Here is a 20150-nt window from a genome sequence, read left to right as displayed (position 1 = left end):
GCCAACGATAAATCAATTTGCAAATTATGGGGGAAATTCAGACATGGAAAGGTGATAAATATTGCTAATGGGTAGTGGAACAAGATCGCAATGAAAGAGAATAATTATGACAATATCAACATCTTTGTGTTTTTTTTAAATTTTATTTTATTGAATCACCGTGAAATAGTTACAAACTTTCATGTTTGGGTTACAATCTCACAATTATCAAACACCCCCCTCCACCAGTGCACATTCCCCACCACTGATAGATATCCCGAGTATATCCCCCCCTTTTTCACTCCATGGCAGACAATATTCCCCATAATCTCTCTCCACTTTTGGGCATTATGGCTTGCAGCACAGACACTGAGAGGTCATCATGTTTGGCCCATTATCTACTTTTGGTATGCATCTCCCATTCCAACAGGTTCCTCCAGCCATCATTTTCTTAGTGACAATATCGACATCTTTGATTGTATGCATTCCACTGCTTTCTCTGTCACACACTGATGAGACACAGATAATAACTTAATGACTTATATCTTTAGCCCTTCAAGGAGAGGGAATAAAATCATTAACACTGCATTAACTTAAAAAAGTATGATCTACTTAAGTGTAATTATAACCATTCGTAGTGTATTGAAATCTTGGGCTGGTAGGAGAGTAAAACTGAGTTTCAAAGAGTTATGCTTTGCTTGCCACAAGTGTGTGTGTGCTGGGGGAGTTGTGCAAATGGCAGTTAAGTTAGACAAGGGATCTGTATGACAATAATAGTTAGAAATGATCACTCTGGACAAAAACTGAGTGTTGACTGCTGGTGGGAATGCCGACTGGTCCAGCCCCTTTGGAAAACAATATGGACGCTTCTCAAAAAATTAGAAATTGAGCTTCCATTTGATCCAGCAATACCACTTCTGGGAATATATCCTGGAGAAACTAAAAAGTATAGTCAAAATGACATCTGCACTTATATGTTCATCGCAGCACTGTTTACAATAGCCAAAATCTGGAAAAAACCCGAGTGCCCGAGAACAGATGACTGGTTAAAGAATCTTTGGTACATCTATACAATGGAATACTATGCAGCTGTTAGAAAAGATGAAGTCATGAACTTTGCATATAAGTGGATCAATATGGAAAGTATCATGCTAAGTTAAATGAGCCAGAAAGAGAGGGACAGACATAGAAAGATTGTACTCATCTGTGGAATATAAAATAACAGAGTATATACTACCCAAGAATAGTAGTATATAATACCAGGAGGTTGGCTCCATAGCTTGGAAGGTGGCCTCACACGATGGGGGAAAGTCATCCCAGGTAGAGAAGGGAATACCAAGTAAAATGTGATTGGAGATCCTGCGCGGGAAGGGAGATGCGTGCTGAAAGTAGACTAGAGGCTGAACAGGATGACCACTCAACGCCCCTATTGCAAACCACAACATCCAAAAAGAAAGAGAGAGATCAAATTGGAATGCCCTGCCACAGAGGCGGGGTGGGTTGGGGGGATGGGATTGGGGGGTGGGAGGGATACTGGGTTCATTGGTGGTGGAGAATGGACACTGGTGGAGGGATGGGCTCTCAAACATTGCATGAGGAAAAAACAAGCATGAAAATGTGTGAATCTGTACCTGTACCCTCACTGTGACTCACTAACTAAAAATTAAATAAATTTTTAAAAAACCTGAGTGTTGAAAGTAGGTTAAGGAATATACATGATAACCTTTCAGTATCTGTATCGAGAACCAAAATTCCCAAAAGGAGAGAAGGTAGGGAGAGAGGGGTGGGGAGGGGGGAAAGGAGGGAGGGGGGGAAGAGAGAGACAGAGAGAGAGTGCTTGCCATAGAGAAGGCTGGGGGAATATGGCAGGAGGAAACTGGTGATGGGAAATGTGCACTGGTGAAAGGATGGGTGTTGTAACATTATTTAACTGAAACCAAATCATGAACAGTCTTGTAACTGTGTTTCTCACTGTGATTTAACTTTTTAAAAGTTTTTAAGACTTATGATATTGAGTCAACACAGGTCTGGCATCATTTCTATTCATTCATTTGGTCATTAAGTCCATCAGTCTGAATGAGAACTACCATGAGCTGAGCTGGAAAACACAAAGGGGAACAGAGTCAGTCTCCCTCTTGAGAGAGGGGGCACCACAAGGAACGGATTTATTGTAGCAGAGTGTATGAAAACCAATTTTCAGGGCTACTCTTAGATTTATTTTTGAAGCTGAAATTTGGGGAAAGAAGTCCTTCAAAAGAATGCAGTAGAAGGACTGGAGCGATAGCACAGTGGGTAGGGCATTTGCCTCGCATGTGGCCGACCCGGGTTCGATTCCCAGCATCACAGATGGTTCCTCGAGCATCGCCAGGAGTAACTCCTAAGTGAAGAGCCAGGAATAACCCCTGTGCATCGCCGGGTGTGACCCAAAAAAGCAAAAAAAAAATGCAGTAGAGGTGAGATCATATCCTCGAAGAAGATACATTGCTGATGAGTTCCAAATCTCTCCACCCTCTGAGAAGAAAGTAGGCAGACATTGAAGACATGGTGGGTGAAGGAATGTATGAGTGGCACAACTGCTTGGCCAACTGAATTAATTCTGGATTCTTCTAATTAACTTCCCTTCCCACATGGAGCTTTATATTTACTCCACTCTTTAGTTACGGTAGCTGGCAGAATATCAATTGTAGAAGAAAAAAGTATATACTAGAGTTGGGAAGGAGGAAGAGGTATAATACTGAAAACACTTGGGCACAATCTCTTGGGTTTCCATCCAGTCTTGGGTTGATGGGAGGAATTAAGTGGTTTAATTCCATTAAGTCCAAATGTGACTTATTTAATTATTTTATTAATTGAATTTCTCAGCCACTTCTCCATTTCCTTGGGTCTGTATTTTTAATGTTTTCAGTTTAATTCTAGCTTGCTGTGGCTACTTCCAATATGGAACTTGATTTTTCAGTTTGTTCAAATCATCGTCTGCTTTGTCACCTCTATGAAGTGAGACCTTGAGGACTCTTTTTTCTAAAGCTTGTTTTTTCTGCTCTTAACAGACAACCAACTCCAGGAGGGACACAGCAGCGTGGGATCCTTGGATTTAAGATATAAACAAGTTTGTTGACTCAGAGGGGCAGTTCCTACATTTTTTTCAGTAAAAAAGAACTAGATAGAATCCATCCTGCATCCATGTGTGGGCATGAGCATGGGCGTGTGTGAGAAAAACAGAGAGAGAAAAAGAGAGAGCAAGAGGGAGAGAGGATGAGGGGAGTTTTGACTTAATAGCTGACCTCTATATTCTCTCACTTAAAAAAAATCATTTGGCTCAGCTTTAAACATCATTTATTTATATGATGTGATTCAAAATTTCATCTGTATTCTCTCCTCTGAATTCCATACTTGCATTTTGACTCTCAACTTGTGCACTCCATAGTTGGAATATCCAATAAACATGACAATTTTAACATATCCAAGTTTCTACAGCCATCCTCAGTTGATGGCAACTCTTGTTCCAGATACTCAGGCCAAATGAGGTGTAGTCCCCCTCGAATTTGATCCTGCTTTCACACCCGACATCCAATCAATCCTTCACAAATATGTTTAGTTTTATGTTCCAAAGATATCCCCATTGTGGTCACTTCTCATCACCTCTACTGCTCCCTACTGGTCTCAGAATCACCCCATTTAATACTACAACCCCACTCCATCTTGCAACCTCAGTCTTCCTTTTCAGGGTTATTGTTTCACTCTTCCATAGCACTTAACACCTTAAAACCCATTATATAATTTCCTTGTTACCTTTAGTGTCTTTCTCTCTATCTTAATGCCCGCAAGGGCTTCAACAACTTCTCTCTGCAGCCTGCACTTTTGCCCTAAATGTCTCTTAAATTGGGATGTGACTCTGTTAACTCCTTCAGTTATTCCTTCAGTAACAAGCAAGTAGCACTGTAGCCCCTTGTTCATCGATTTGCTCAAGTGGGCACCAATAATGTCTCCATTGTGAGACTTGTTGTTACTGTTTTTGGCATATCGAATACACCATTGGTAGCTTGCCAGGCTCTGCTGTGCGGGCCGGATACTCTTGGTAGCTTGCTGGGCTCTCCGAGAGGGATGGAAAAATCGAACCTAGGTTCACCAAATGCAAGGCAAACGCCCTACCCACTGTGCTTTTGCTTATGAAAAAAATCTCTTTGGTATTGGGGTTTGATGTGAATAGTTAGACATCCTAAATTCAAAGATTAAGGAAACCTGCATATTCAACATCAGCGCCTAGGTAACTGTGAAAGTTATTAAGCAAGTGGTGGGTGGAGGTGAAATATGATGCAAAGGTATGCAGTTTCTTTTTTGTTGTGACCTTTTGTGGAACCTATGAAATCTTTACCTAGCCTCTTGACTTTTTAATCAATTTTCCTTTTTAGCGGAACATGGAGTTTGGGGGTCTAGATGGGGCCGGCTAACTATGAACACCACCTGTTCATAAATGTTTTGGAACACAACCATGGCCACGGGTGGCTGTTTTTGTTCTACAATCAAAGTGCTGATTACTTGTATCAGAGACTGTACGCCCAGAGAGTCTCAAATATTTGCTATCTGTCCTTCACAAAAAAAGCCAACTCATGCTCTTAAGTAATACTGCTGGCTATAGAAATGACTTTATAGAAATTTAGCCCAACAGTTCAAGTTAACACTCTCTGATTAGGCCATGCATAAAATGCCAAGAGTTGTTAGAGTGAAGAAAGTAGACAGGGGGATATGCTTATGGAATCCTAGTCATGATTCTCACTTTGATTTAACTTATTTACCCTAAATTTTACCTCGAACAATTTCAAAATCTAGAGGCGTTCAAAGAATTGTATGATGAGCACCTGTATACCACCATCTAGATCCTACAATTGTAGGTTACAATATTTGCTTTGTCATCTATTATCTTTCTCTCCACCCATCATTTACCTCATTGGCATTCATTACTACTGCCACGGTCACCATTTCTGCGGCTGCTATTCTTATTGCTATTTTTGGAGCATTCAAATTAAGTTGTAGACAAAAGTAAATTGATGTCCATTACTTTATCCATAAACGCCTTGGCATACATTAACATTCATAATATTCCCTAGAGTTTAATCAAAGTTAACTTTTTAACTCCAATATAGGGATCTTGAATGCAGCTTTCATTTGATCAGAAGACACACCTTTAAAAAGCTGAAAACTCAGGGCTGGGGCAATAGCACAGGGGGTAGGGCGTTTGCCTTGCACGCGGTCGACCCGGGTTCGATTCCCAGCATCCCATATGGTCCCCTGAGCACCACCAGGAGTAATTCCTGAGTGCAGATCCAGGAGTAACCCCTGTGTGTTTCCGGGTGTGACCCAAAAAGCAAAAAAAAAAGAAGATGAAAACTCAAAGATTAACAGAAAAATAAGGTTGCAAAGAATCATTCACCCAAAATATCTCTAATTCCCTAGATCTTTGTAGATATGCCAGTCTTTATATAAATCTTGAAATAAACTTGAGACATAAATCAGCCTTTCGTGGTTGAGAGCATTTTGCCTTTTATGAATTTTTGGAAATTTCTGTAGCTCAAAAGAGGGTTATAAGCTGTTCTTCCCTAGCATGTTGCTAAAAACACAAGGGAAAGACAGAGAGGAACATAGCTACAAGTTTCAGGGATTGGTAGATTAGATGTAGCCTCTGGTCAGAACCTCACAACTTTGTGGTAAGCTCTCTTGAGGGTGGGGATGGGGTTTGGTCATGCATACCCATATTTTCCAGATATATTCAAAGATCCAAACAGCAACACACTAATGGCCTTCGTATGCTTATTCTTACACAATGATTACACCTTTTTGGAGCCAGTTGATTTCCTGGATTCAGCCAGTCTGAATCCCTGACACGGAATATTCCAGAGATAGTTAACACTTTCGGTGTCTTAAGAGGCAAATTTCAGAAACCTGACCAATCCGCAAGGATGTTTGAATTGACTGCTTGAAGGAGAAAAGAAATGCAAGTGATGAAATGGTATAAGATGTCCATGGCATTCTGAAACAAATATCTTGCAAAGAAAAATCAGTGAAACATACAAAAGGAAGTACCTTCTTTGAGTCAGTGGGGTCAAATAAAATGTATGAATAATATCAGCATCTTGGATAATGACAATAAAACTCTTATTATCCTTTGGAACCCCTTAGGGAAGGCTCTCCTCACTGTCCTGTCAGAATGGTGTTTTTAGTGATTTCATAGGAGACTGATGTTGTAGCTACACAATCATAACTCCAGCTTCCGGCTCCGTGTCCAAATGGATGACAGGTGATGGTTCTCGCTTCAAATGTGAACCCTCTAAGACTCCTTCCAGGTTCTGTATTCCACTTGGAAATACATCCCCTTCTCCCACCTGAGCTAGTTCTCATTTTCAGATGTCTAGCATGGCCTACAAACAGAATCCCCTGCCTTGGTCCAACAATGCACGCCCTGAAACTCAGTTTCATCCTCTGCTCGGCTTCTCCAAGACAAGCGTGAAGGCATTCTGCTTCCTGTTCTGGCTTCAGAGTAGGGGTGAAAGCTTTGAAAAGCTGTTAGATGGCAAGCAGCCCCCAAGAAGTATCGCAAATCCAGTACAGTAATGGATAGAAATGGACAGTGACATCCTCCTCTCCTCTCCAACGACGTTTTGTTTTCTTATCAAGTCCTTAGACATTGGACAGAGGAGGCTTTCAGAGGTGCCCGTTCTAATGGGTGGAATGCAACATTTAATCTCTCCAGTCCCTTTAATAATTGTCTCTCTGAATGGACGGCCACTTCCCTTGGGAATACAGTTTAAATGAACCGACCCACATTCTGAAAGGAAATATTTGTGAGGCTTTCTTTAGCCTAGAATTTTGAAATTCACACCATCTCTCCAAATTTTCTAGTTACCCGGGAGAAAAACCACCTGGAAACTGTGTGACTTAAAATGAACGTTTAGGGGCTGGAGCAATAGCACAGTGGGCTGGGCGTTTGCTTTGCACCTGACCAATCGGGGTTCGATTCCCAGCATCCCATATGGTCCCTCAAGCACCGCCAGGAGTAATTCCTGAGTGCATGAGGCAGGACTAACCCCTGTGCGTCGCTGGATGTGACCCAAAAAGCCAAAAACAAAAAATAAAAAACGTTAAATTTACTCCCAAGTCTATGAGGCAGCAAATCAGGAAGAAGGTGGGATGTGCTTTTCCATCCACTTGGTTGGCAGTTGCTGAGGCAGCTGGCTCTGGCGGCCCTACTCGCCAAGGTGGGTTATTTGTCCACATGTCTGGGGTGCAGCTTTCCTTGAGCAAAAATCTCTTTCTGCACATGCCACCTTCTCCTCAGGGCTTTTCTTTCTTGTGCCATGGGGTGCTCCCAGAATGGTGGTCTCAGGGTTACTGCTGGTTTGCTTCCAAAAGGCAGGAAGCAGCAGGGTCACGCCCAGGATTGGCACAATGTCACTTCCACTGTGTTGCATTGGTCAAGACAGCCGCAAGCCCTGCCTACACTTGGGAGGAAGAGGCAAAAAAAACTTTCTTTTGAAGAGAGGGGGCAAGGTTACAGAGCAGAAGAAAAAAGTGAGATGGAAGATCCTGTCGGGGTGGATCTCAGGAAAACAGAATCTTCCAGATGATAATAAGCAATGACTAGGTGTGAATATTGCCAGTCATACACCCCACCCAGATTTGAAAGGACAGATCAGAAGTGTTTCCCAGTGGGAATGACATTGAAACCTTGAGTGGAAAGTTCCAAGCTGAGGTCCAGTGAGCCAACAAGTACTAGTCCAAAGCCTATTAAATTCAGCATGGTGAGGAGGTATGTGTGTGTGTGTGGCCTTGAGCAAATATTAGCATATTGAGGGTGAGGGCAAGCTAAAGATATTGATGCAGGAGAGGCAGAAGCAGCAGTAGCGGGTCTCTGTTCATTTGTAATTCCCAGGTTCTTCAATATTTTCATTGTTGAAAATACTGAGTAATAAAGATGCTCAAACTCAGAGTTGAAAAGTAGAAAAGCTTATTTCAAAGTAGAAAAGAGAAGGAAAGAAGCTCCCACGTGGGGAGGAACGTAGATTAGGACTAAGTTAAAGGGAGTTTTGTCTGTGCCCTTTGTAAGGCTCCTTGCATTCCTTAGTGGATGACAAGAATCTACAAAAGATGCCGTGAAAATCCTGGGCAAGTCTAGCTCGTCTGAGTCTCTCTAGGCATCATTGCCCATTACCTTAGTTTCCCTGTCAGCCCATGCTCCAGGGCCTAGTTTTATATTCCTAGGAAACCCCGTGAATGCTGAGACAGAACCCTGGGGGTTGAATGTGTGTCAGGTTGATAGGGAAGAGATGGAGCCTCTGGCAAGAGAAAACTGTGGCTTTCTCTGTCCCTGGCAAGGGGAAACTGAGGCTTCCTCTTTCAAGATCATAGAATTTTCCCTGGAAGGCAATGAAGGTTTTGAGCAGTTATCTCATTGGCTCATAGCAAACCTGAAGTCAGGAAGAACGGGCTGGCTCTCACAACTGATGGGATATGGTAGTCAAAAGGGAAGGGCTGGATCTACTAAGGGTGGTGAAGGGCAGAATCCTCTGGCTTTCAAGGTGGAAGAGTAAGGAGTGTTGGCATTTCAAGTTTAGACTTCAGGATTTGGCAAAATGCAGAAGCATTTACCAAGGCTGGCAAAGTACCACAGTCTTTAGCCCACATTTTGATTTTATTTGGGTACAACTGCATAAGTATGAAGGTCACAAGTAATGACAGTTCATTACTCCATGGGGCTGGGGAGATAGTACAGCTCTTGCCTTGCATGCAGCCAACCTGGGTTCGATCCCCAGCACCGCAGATGGTCCCCCAAGCACTGCAAGGAATGATTTCTCAGTGCAGAGCCAGGAGTAATCCCTGAGCATAGCTGGGTGTGGCCCCCCACCTCAAGAAAATGATATTATTCTATGGCCCTTTTAATGTTCGTATGTATTAACTCATCATCATCATCATCATCATCATCATCATCATCATCATCATCATCATCCCGTTGATCGTCAAATTTCTCGAGCCGTCTCAGTAATGTCTCCATTCGTCCTAGCCCTGAGATTTTAGCAGCCTTTCTTTACTAGTCCTTCCCATTCATATGCCAAAACCAGTAACAATGATGATCTCATTCCCCTGACCCTGAAAGAGCCTCCAATGCAGCACAGCACCGTTGGGAAGGATGTATTAACTCATTGAGCCTTAAACTAAGAGAGGTGGAAGGGTGGTGTAACTCCCACAATATATAAGGACCCAGGGCAAAGATCCTGTTTCCTGCTAATCTGTTTGAAGCAAAAGTCTACAAAGCAGACATGCAGTCCATTTTAGTCCATTACCTAGTTTTTACAACCTGTGGTTAAGTAGTTCTGCAATTTTAAGATGTTGATGAATGCTTCCGGCAAGCTACTGAGTATCCCGCCCACACAGCAGAGCCTGACAAGCTCCCCTTGGCGGACTCCATATGCCAAAAGCAGTAACAAGTCTCACAATGGAGACGTTACTGGTGACCCCTCGAGCAAATTGTTGAACAATGGGACGACAGTGCTATAGTGCTCCAGATGAATGCTTCATGACAAGGGTAGGTTATATGAAATTCAAACTTTAGTATCCATGAGTCAAGTTTTATTTGACTTGATGTCCATTATTTACATGTGGATGGCTATTCTGTTGCTACAAAAGCAGCTGGAACAATCTCCACAGAGAACAGCTGTGGCACAGGTGGTAAATATTTACTATTCGGTCCCTTACACTTTAGTGACTCCTGTTTTAGAGGCAGTGCTGCCTTTCCTTTCCTAAACTACACAACGAGCAGTTTTGTGTTGGGTGAACAGAATCCTACAGCCAAAACTGTAGTCCTGGGAAGGAACCCTAGCGGGGTCCCTCACCGGCTTCTGCAAGTGCGGCACCCCCCTGGGAAAACACCCCAGGGCTCGTCCTCCCCCGTGGGTGCGGCCACTGCCCAAGTGTCCAGAACTTACATCAGGGGTACTAGGAGTACTAGGCTCGCTGAATCCTCAGCGCTAAGCTAGGATATCATAGTGTTCTCCCCAGCGGCCCATTGTACAGCGGGGGTGAGCAAGCAAATGGTAGAGACAGAATTCGAACCCGTGCAATATGCAATCCACCAGTTACTGACTTTCCTGGGATCTGAGGTCCAGTCCGGACCTGTGCCCTGTTCAGAGTGCCTGGCCATCACCCCTACCGGGGCTGGACATGCCGGGGGCCCAGCGTCCTCCAAAACGCAGGGAGAAAGGTCAACAGGACAAGCGGGGTTGCGTGAGAATCGGGGCCCGGGGAGGGCGCGGCGCGTGCCCAGAGAAACGTGAGATCCACCCAGGGCCCCGAGACCTACAGACTCCGTCTGCACTCGGGCGGCCGCGGACCACGAAGAGCTGAGTCACGGTGAGGATGCAGAGCCCCGACCCTCCCGGCACGCCCTTGCTGCGCCCCGCCCGCACCCCGGCGTCCCGTCTCACTCCTGGCACCCAGCCTCGTGGCGCTCCACCCGCCTCGCCGTGCCCGCCTCCCCCAGTTCTGGCCGCCGCCCCTCTCCTGTACGCCCCGCCTCCTGGCTCTCAGGCCACCTCCCTGCTCCCCGCCTCTTGGTGCTCAGGCCGCCTCTCCACTCTAGGGTCACCTCCCCGTGCGCCGTGCCCGCCTCCCTCCCGGGCCCCGCCTCCCCCGGGCCCCGCCTCCTTCCCACGCGTCCCGCTCCCGGGCCCCGCCTCCCTCCCGGGCCCCGCCTCCTTCCCACACGCCCTGCTCCCTGGGCCTCACCTACCTCCCGGGCCCCTTCTCCCTCTCTGGGCCCCGCCTCCTTCCCCTCCCCCCCCCCCCGCGCCCTTCGCCCCGGGCCCCGCCTTCCTCCCAGGTCCTGCCTCCCTCCCAGGCCCCGCCTCCTTCCCACACACCCTGCTCCCCGGGCCTCGCCTCCGTCCCCGGGCCCCGCCTCCCTCCCGGGCCCCGCCTCCCTCCCCGGGTCCCGCCTCCTTTCCCTCCTCCCCCCCCCGCCCGCGCCCTTCTTCCCGGGCCCCGCCTCCCTCCCGGGCCCCGCCTCCTTCCGTGCTTCCCGCCCGCCTCCCTTCCAACGCCCCGCCTCCGCGCGCCCGTTTTTCTGTGCCCCCTCGTCCCCACCACGGTGAAGCTCTGCTGGGACGTGTGCGGCTCCTAAGCCACCTGACAGCCGACGACCACGTGAGTACCCAGACAGCCCGCCGGAGTAGGGGGGCTGGGAAGATTGTATCCCGCCTCCCCCAGGCTGCTCGCGTCTCCTTAGCGAGCCTCGGAGGGAGGCACCGGAGATGCTCCAATAGACTAACTGAATGTGGTGCAAGTGGAAGGAATCGCATTTCTTTCTGCGAAGCACGACATCACTTGTTTATTGGCATGGAACTGCAGTCTGAAAGGACCCAGAACTAGCCGGGAAGGGCTCAAAGGCTTTCTGTAGCATGGTTGCAGGCGATGTCAGTTCTATCCGGCTTTGAGAATTCAGCTCGGATCTGTACCCCCACAGTCCCGAAGCCAATATATATTGATTGTGGGCGGAAGGCATAATTTAGGATGGTCCTCGACTGATAGAGAGCACAGCCGGTAAAGTATTCTGTTTGGCAGCCGCTCACACTTTAGAGCAGGGACTGTCTCACTGCCCCCCACTTTACACATGGGGAAATGAAAATGGAGAGGCCAAGATGCGAACCGGGCCTCTCTGGCTCTTGAGTTTCTGTTGCTTGCTAAAAGCATCTCTCTTGGCTTGAGTAGGAATCTTCAAGAGAATGCATTAGATTTCACTTGAAGGAGCACTTTAGAGATGGGAGATATCAATAGCCTTTGAAGTGGAAAGGGATCAATAATCCATGTTCTGTGATATTCCACTGAGTGGAACTTGGAGACCCCGACAGGGGCTGAGTGGGCTGGGTCATACATTGGTAGTGCTCAAGGGCTACTCTTAGCTCAGTGCTTCTTGGCACTTTATTGCAGGGGACGATGCGGCGCCTGGGCGGGAGGGAGTGAGTGCTCTCGAGTGCTTCCCGTGCTCAGCCCTCTGAACTATCTCCCTGCCTCTTGGGACACACTTTTGAACAAGAGCCCCAGAGACTAGATCAGTTCCGAAATACTGACTGCGTTGTCACTCTCCTCCTCCATGAACTTCCTGCGCCAAGAAGACACAGATGTCTTTGCCAGAGAAGCTGGCCCTCAACTTCAGTGACCCAAGGGTCTTAGATGACACAAAGATCCCTTCTATTGTCAAGATCTTCGGGGTGTTGTGGCGAAAGTCACAGAAGCTCTCCGTGTGCCCTGTCGGTCGCCATACCCAGCAGTCCTAACCTCCCTGGCACTGCATGCCCCATGGCTGGCAAGGCCAAGAGACTTCAAAGAGGTCGAGCTGATGAATCGCTCCGGGGCGGGTCTCAGTAATATCAGCCCGACAGAGCTGGAGTCACTACACCTGGCCAAGTAGTTGTAGGATTCCGTGGGATAACATTCCCAAATAGTGACGCCTCCTGCACCTCCCCCGTCATTATTGCTTTCAGCCCAGAGAATGTAGATGCTCCTACTTTTAGCAAGTGTGAAGGAAATTCCTTGTTTCTGTATAGTCCTTGGGTGTTCCCTGCTTTCTGACTTCTTGTTGTTTTCCTTCCCTTGCCCCCATCCTCCACAGTTCAGCACCAGGACCCTCTGGTTTGGGACTCTGACATGGCGTCCATCAAGAAGGTTGCTTTCTCCGTGCTCAGCCGGGAGCAGTCAGAAGGGGTTGGAGCGCGTGTTCGCAGAAGCATTGGCCGACCCGAGGTATGCTGGCTAGAGGGCAGTGCCATACTTCCCTCACCCTTGCCCTTCCCTTCCTTGCTTTTGTTTGCTGTTGCAGTGGCCTGGAGTTTGTCCCTTGGTTCCTGTGCTCCAGACATGGTGCTCTCGTGGCCCCGAGGATCGCCACCCCCACCCCCAGCATGCTCCCTGAGTTGCTACTATGCAGTGCCAGGGGTCAGACTCACATCTGTCAGGCAGGTGCTCTACTGAATCACATCCCCAGGTCGCAGACTCAGGCTTTTTTGGTGGAAGGGACTGGCGGGCCCATGAGGGTCACTTGAGAAGAGAAGGCCTAGTATGACGGTGAGCTGTCCCGTGGGGTGTGGGTGACCAACACTCAGCTCAGCATTTGGGCTCTTTCCGAGCAGCTGCGGCACACAGGGGACTTCTGCAGTGCGGGCGCAGAGCTCCCGGGTAGAAAGCGTAGCGGAACTGAGTGCTCATCTCCTGTCTGAGCACTCCCAGTGCCAATCATGCCCACCTGATGCCCTAAAATGTATGTGGCCTCAGTTTAGAGCAGCCAAGAGTGACTCGTCGTCCCAATTATATCTTCCCAGAAGAGAGGATCTGATTGGCATGACATGGGTCAGCTCTTAGTGGACAACGGTCAGTCACTACCAGAGGTCTCTGAGAAAAACTCTGTGGCCATTGGGCCAGTGGGGGCTGGCTCTCAGAGAGGGCAAGGGCAGGGTTGGTAGATATACTCGATGTTCAAGAGCAGGTACAGGGGGCGGAGCAATAGTACAACAGGGAGGGTGTTTGCCTTGCTTGTGGAAGACCTGGGTTCGATCCCTGGCATCCCATATGGTGCCCCGAGCACTGCCAGGAGCACTTCCTGAGTGTAGCGCTAGAAGTTACCCCTGAGCATTGCAGGGTGTGAGCCAAAAAGCCAAAAAATAAAAAAAGAGCAGTTAGAGGAGGCATGGCACTTGCAAAGAGGAAGTTCTTACAGGTACACCGTGGTCTCAGTCATGGCCTTAGCCAAGGAATCCTGCACCCAGCCAGATTCCAAATATACATCCTATGTTTGGTACATTGATATAGAACATCATAGTTTCAGATGTACAGTGTGCCACCAGGATTGTAGTCGGGCATGAGGGGCGGTATTGGGAATAGAGCTCATGCCCCTATACTTGCAAGGTAGGCAGTCTACAGTGAGCCCCCCCAAACCAGGGCCCTTTAACTGTATTGTAATGGTAGAACCACCACAGTGTAGGTGGAACAAAAAAACCATCTTAAAACTCAAACGCCTTGGTTTTGCACACAGGTAAATTGTGGCTCTGAGAGTCATAGGGCAGAGGGGATCACACAGGACTGTCCATCCACACACCCCACAGTGCACCCCTCAGGCCCTAGCCCAGGTGCTCTGTGTTTTGTCTTTGAGGGAATCTATGGCAGATGTTGTAAGTGACGGTTCTTACGAGCAATGAGGCATATTGGTTTAGCTTTGAAAATCAGGTTGTATACGAGTCCCAGCTCCCCCTGCTTCCAGCAGTTCCCAGCCTTTCTGGCCAGAAAGTGACCCTCTCCTCATGCCGTAGCATCCTCAGCAGTTCACTGGCACAGCGAGCGCGTACTGACTGCATTTTATAGGTTTGCGGAAACTTCTTTGAAAGTGGAACAGCTGCACCGAAACCACGTCCTCAGCCCTCTTCTTTCCTTGCATGTGAGCCAGGCTGATGTTCTTGCCTCATCATCCTTTGAATGAAATATTGGTGCCCAAAATGACATTTTGAAATGTGAAGGCCATACCTGACTGTGCTCGTGGGTTACTCCTGCCTCTGCACTCAGCAATCACTCCTGGTGGAGCTCAGGGGACACCCTGGGGTACCAGGGCTCAAAACTAGGTCAGGTAGGTGCAGGGCAAGTGCCTTACCCAGAGTACTCTCACTCCAGCCCCCCCAAAGGACATTATTTGAGGAAGATAAAATATATGTGGTGGTCAGAATGTGCAATCTCATCTCCCAAGCTCAGTTCTGTTGTCCCTTGGTTTCCATAGCGCTGAAAGGGAGTTCTGAGTGACAGCACAAGACTGAAAGGAGATCCGATGTTCCCTGAAGAGACAGGAGCTAGAGAGGAAACTCTGATGGTGGGCGGGGAGGAGGAAAGTAGGGAGGAGCTGCCTCTGGCTGCAGTGTGAGATCAGCCATAAAAGTGAGAGAAAATAACCTGGAAGAGGGCTAGGGCGTTTTATGAGCATCTTTTTATTTGGGGGCCACACCTGACCGGGCTCAGGGCTCTGTGCTCAGGAGTCACTCCTGGTGGTGCTCAGAGGGCTATATATGGTGCCAGGGCCTGAACCCAAGTTGGCGACATGCCAGACCAGTGCTTTAACCCCTGTAGTATCTAGCGCTGTTGTTGTTGTTGGGGGGTCAGTTCGGGCAGTGCTTACTCCTACTTCTGTGCTCAGGGATCACTCCTGGCAAGCTCTTGAGACCATATGGGATGCTGGGGATTGAACCCGGGTCATCCATGTGCAAGTAAAGTGCCCTGCCTTCTGTACTATCACTCCAGTTCCTAAAACCACATCTTTAAGTTGAGGCTCCCTTTGGCATTTTTGAGAGAACTCAATATTTGAATTATTTCACAACTCCTTTTGGGGGGAATAGGTTTGAGCCACACCCAATGGTGGGGATTAATCTTGGGCCTTCCGGGGCCAGACTATTAGTATGGCATGGAGGGTATTTGCCTTGCATGCAGTCAACCTGGGTTTGATCCCCGGCATCCCATAGAGTCCCCTGAGCACTGTCAGGAGTCATTCCTGAGTACGGAGCCAGGACTAACTCCTGAGCATTGCCCAAGTGTGACTCCAAAAATGAAAAATAGAAAAAAGATTTAAAGCTGCACCTCCCTACGCAAAGCATGCACTCCGCCTGTTTAACTCTATCTCCGGCCCTCAACTGTAGCACTGGAGCACTGCTGTCCCGTTGTTCATCAATTTGCTCAAGCGGGCACCAGTAACGTCTCCATTGTGAGACTTGTTACTGTTTTTGGCATATCAAATACGTCACGGGGAGCTTGCCAGGCTCTGCCGTGCGGGTGGGATACTCTCGGTAGCTTGCCGGGCTCTCTGAGAGGCACGGAGGGGCCCTCAACTAGTATTTAATATTGAACTGGGACAAACACTGGTCGGAGATCAGCTCCAAAGTGTAGGTACATGTGTGTGTAGGCATTTCCCAAAAATAGCCAAAGAAGAGAGAAAAGATTTGATACTTTCATTTCCAGCAGCATGACCAGGCAGATGACCTGAAAGAATTAGAATAGACAATGACAGATAAATAACAAAAAGATTAATCAGCTAAGGTAACAGAAAGAGAAATTCTATTAACAATGAGAAAGAATAAAGTAATAGAAAATCAACATGGTTTTCTAGCCATGAGAATAATTTTTCTCTTAATTTAATTTTATTTTTTTATGAGAAAAATATTTTTTTTCTTTTTGGGCCACACCCAGCGATGCTCAGGCATTACTCCTGGCTCTGCACTCAGGAATTACTCCTGATGGTGTTGGGGGGACCATATGGAATGCCAGGGATCGAACCCGGGTCTGCCGCATGCAAGGCAAACACCGTACCCGCTGTGCTATCGCTCAGTCCGGAGAATAAGTTTTGTTCATTTGTTTGGTTTTTTGTTTGGGGGTCACACCCAGAAGTTCTCAGGGGTTACTTCTGGCTATTTGCTCAGGAATTACTCCTGACTGGCTCAGACACTCCACTTGCAAAGCAAACCCCCTACCCGCTGTGCTCTAGCTCTGATCTACGGCTTGAGAGTAATGAAATCAGTACCATGAAGACCATGGTCCCAGGTGGTTTCACAGACAAATCCTCCTGAATATGTAAAGTACAAGTCATTCTAGTGCAGGCTCTCCAGGAGATGAAGCCCCAGGGACTTTTCATCACTTTCTGCTGCCAAGCTCAGATGCTGCGAGCAGGTGAAAACCTTACTGCGGCTCATGTATAAACATTTTTGCAAGTATCATAGCAAAATATTAATCAACCAGACATAGCACTGTGTATCAAAGCTAGCATTTCACGACCAAGATGAGATTATTTAAGGAGGCAAATTTGTTTTCATGCTAGAAAAATCTGTCGGGTATCAACAGTGGGTTAAAGAGAAAAGTAGGATCTCAAAATGTGCAGAAAAAAATCATTCAATAAAATTCATCATAGGTTTATGTTTAAAAATTATTAGTATACTTGAAGTAGAAAGGAATTTCCATAAGCTAATGCTAAGCTTCTCCAGAAAACCTGAATTAAGCAATTGGCTGAAAGTGAAACTTAAAACATCCACCTATTTGTTTGGTTTTGGTTTAGGGTCCACACCTGGCAATGTTCGGGTTTTACTCCTGCCTCTGTGCTCAGGGATTATTCTTTTTAAAAAAATTTTTAAATCTTGGGGCCGGAGCGATAGCACAGTGGGTAGGGCGTTTGCCTTGTACGAGGCTGACCCGGGTTCGATCCCCAGCATCCCATATGGTCCCCCAAGCACCACCAGGAGTAATTTCTGAGTGCAAAGCCAGGAGTAACCCCTGAGCATCACTGGGTATGACCCAAAAAGCAAAAAAAAAATTAAATCTTATTGAATCACCATGAGATAGTTACAAGCTTTCATGTTTGGGTGACAATCTCACAGTGATCAAACACCCATCCCTCCACCATTGCACATTCCCCACCACCAATATCCCGGGTATACCCCCCTTTCCCACCCTCCCCCTGCCTCCATAGCAGACAATATTCCCCATACTCTCTCTCTACTTTTGGGCATTATGGCTTGCAAGACAGACACTGAGAGGTCCTCATGTTTGGTCCATTATCTACTTTCAGCATGCATCTCCCATCTCAGGGATTATTCTAAATGATGTTTAGAGGACTATATGGGGCGAAGGGGATCAAACCCATGTCTGACTGCATGCAAGGCAAATGCTCTGCTCACTGTACTCTCTCTGGCTTCAAAATATCCCTCTGTTTAAAGTCAGAGATAAGACAAGCATATCTTGGATCAATCCCTGCCACCTCATATGGTCCCCTGAGCACAGGAGTAATTGCTGAGCACAGTTGGGTTCCCCCCCACCCGCCAAATAAAAAGACAAGGGTATCTGTTATCATAATTTCTACTCAATATTGTTCTAGAGTGCTAGCTTGGAAAAAAATTAGGGAAAAAAGAGAGTAGAAGGATTGAAAAAACGAGAGAATAAAAACTGCAGCTAGTTATTTGCTTGTGGGTGTTGGTTTGCATATCACCCCCAAATATTGGATCCTTCCCTTTAATAGGATTATGGGTTCCCACCCACATTAGGTTCATATCTCTGAGGTTTATGCGTAATGAACCTAACTCCATTGATACAGATAACATTTATGCATTATCGCAAATTCTGTTTGACCGGATATGAAGTCACCAGGGCTATTTCTTTTTTTTTATTTTTAAAATTTTATTGAATCACTGTGAGATAGTTACAAGCTTTCTTGTTTGGGTTACAATCTCACAATGATCAAACACCCATCCCTCCACCAGTGCACATTCCCCACCACCAATATCCCGGGTATACCCCCCTTTCCCACTCTCCCCCTGCCTCCATAGCAGACAATATTCCCCATACTCTTTCTCTCTCCTTTTGGGCATTATGGCTTGCAACACAGACACTGAGAGGTCATCATGTTTGGTCCATTATCTACTTTCGGCACACATCTCCCATCCCGACTGATTCCTCCAGCCATCATTTTCTTAGTGATCCCTTCTCTATTCCATCTGCCTTCTCCCCTATGCTCATGAAGCAGTCTTTCAGCTATGGGGCAGTCCCCCTGGCCACCAGGGCTAGGTTGCTTCTTCTGTTACAACCTTTGTCTTCTGTGCAGCTCTGATATCCTACCAGCAAGAATCATGGCATCTTACCATGATAAGAAATCTGGGAATCACTTAATTCTCTTTCTTTCTGCCATCCTCCATCTCTACTGTGATTGCCTTAGTCCTGGCTTCTGTCATTACCTGGGCTGTTGGAATGACTTTCTCCTTACTCCTTGTCTTCTATCTTCATTTTCCAAACTGTCTCCCACATATGTGCTAGGGTGACCTATAATAATGTCGATCTTTGATGAAAACCCATCACCTTCAGCAGAAACCCCAAAGCTTCTTAAGATTTAGCCTCTGTCTTCAGACCCTTTATCATCATCATTTTATGTGCGTCTTTTATTCAGGAGACTCATTTCCTTGCAATTTTCAAGCTTGCCAAGCCATTTCCCTGTTAGTTTACAAGTACTGGTATTGCTTCTCTTCCTCCTACTTGATTAAGCTCTACATATTCTTAAACCCCATTTCAAGTACCACCTTTCTGCTAGGACCTTCCTTGATCTTACCTCTTTCTCATATGTGTTTTCTTCCTCCAGTACATTTATCATCATGGGGAAATTCCTGATTTTCTAATCTGACCACAACCCCCACTAGAGTTTACAAATCTGTTTAGACTGCAGACTGTAACTGCTTTGTGCTTGAAAGGGCCTTGAAGTTTTAGATCATCATGAGATGTCTGTCCAGTTTTTAAGCTCCTCATAAAATGTCAATTCTAATTGAACCTGTATGGGTTTGTACAAGAAGTTCTTTCTTGTAAGCAGTTTTTATTGCAAGAAGTTGCACATTGGGTATACAGTTTTCAATGAGTTTTGCTAGATCTATTCTGAATGTAGCCCCCAGATGTGTCGCTAAATAGACACGTCTAATCTGTTGAATTTTATTTTTATTTCAGTTAAAAAATCTGGATCCATTTCTGTTGTTGGACGAGTTTAAAGGTGGTAGACCAGGTGGATTTCCTGATCACCCACATCGAGGATTTGAAACAGTAAGAAAAAGAATTTGATTGAAAATTAAATATTTTATGTACCTTGACTATGTTACTAAATTTAATTATTGCTTCTATAAGAAAACTCAATCTTAGAAATGATAAGGAATAAAATGTATAGTTTATAACTGTAGATCGGAAACTATAGAATTGTAGCATCTTTTTACATAAACTATACTCAAATTTCAGAGTTGACTGTTTTCAATCCTCTGAATTTGTCCCACTGGACACATTCCCATTTGAACAGTTAATGAACAATAAAAACTGGCTTTAAAATATATTTATATAATTAAAGTAGTTTGGGTTATGAAAGAAACAATTTAAGATGTGATTTAAATAATTTTATATAGACCTTTGTTTGTTTTTAAGAATGTTCAGAAATGTTTAAGCACACATTCTCTAATATTTCAAACCCAAAAATATTATCTACAAATACTGTAGTTAAAACTGATTCTAAGGGGTTTAAAATCAAGGGAGTAAAATACACAATAAGCCAGCAACTCAGATTTTAAGGACATACACATACATTTAGTAATTTA

The 20150-nt window shown here is 46.0% G+C and overlaps 1 protein-coding gene across 2 annotated transcripts in view; it reads left to right on the top strand.

The window, feature by feature from the left end:
- Positions 1-11045: 11045 nt before the first annotated feature.
- The window catches only part of PIR (pirin), a 93075-nt gene continuing 83970 nt past the window's right edge, over positions 11046-20150 (top strand). The window contains exons 1-3 of one of the 2 annotated variants that reach the window (XM_055123116.1): positions 11046-11169; positions 12635-12765; positions 19519-19611. In XM_055123116.1, coding sequence (XP_054979091.1) covers positions 12670-12765; positions 19519-19611 — 189 coding nt within the window. In that variant the 5' untranslated portion in view covers positions 11046-11169; positions 12635-12669. The remainder of the gene's footprint in view (positions 11170-12634; positions 12766-19518; positions 19612-20150) is intronic. The other variant, XM_055123117.1, reaches the window with a different exon arrangement.

The sequence above is a fragment of the Sorex araneus genome, chromosome X (assembly GCF_027595985.1).
Source record: "Sorex araneus isolate mSorAra2 chromosome X, mSorAra2.pri, whole genome shotgun sequence".
Lineage (NCBI taxonomy): Eukaryota > Metazoa > Chordata > Mammalia > Eulipotyphla > Soricidae > Sorex > Sorex araneus.
Note: the sequence above shows the minus strand (reverse complement) of the source record. Positions and strands in the feature narration are given on the sequence as shown.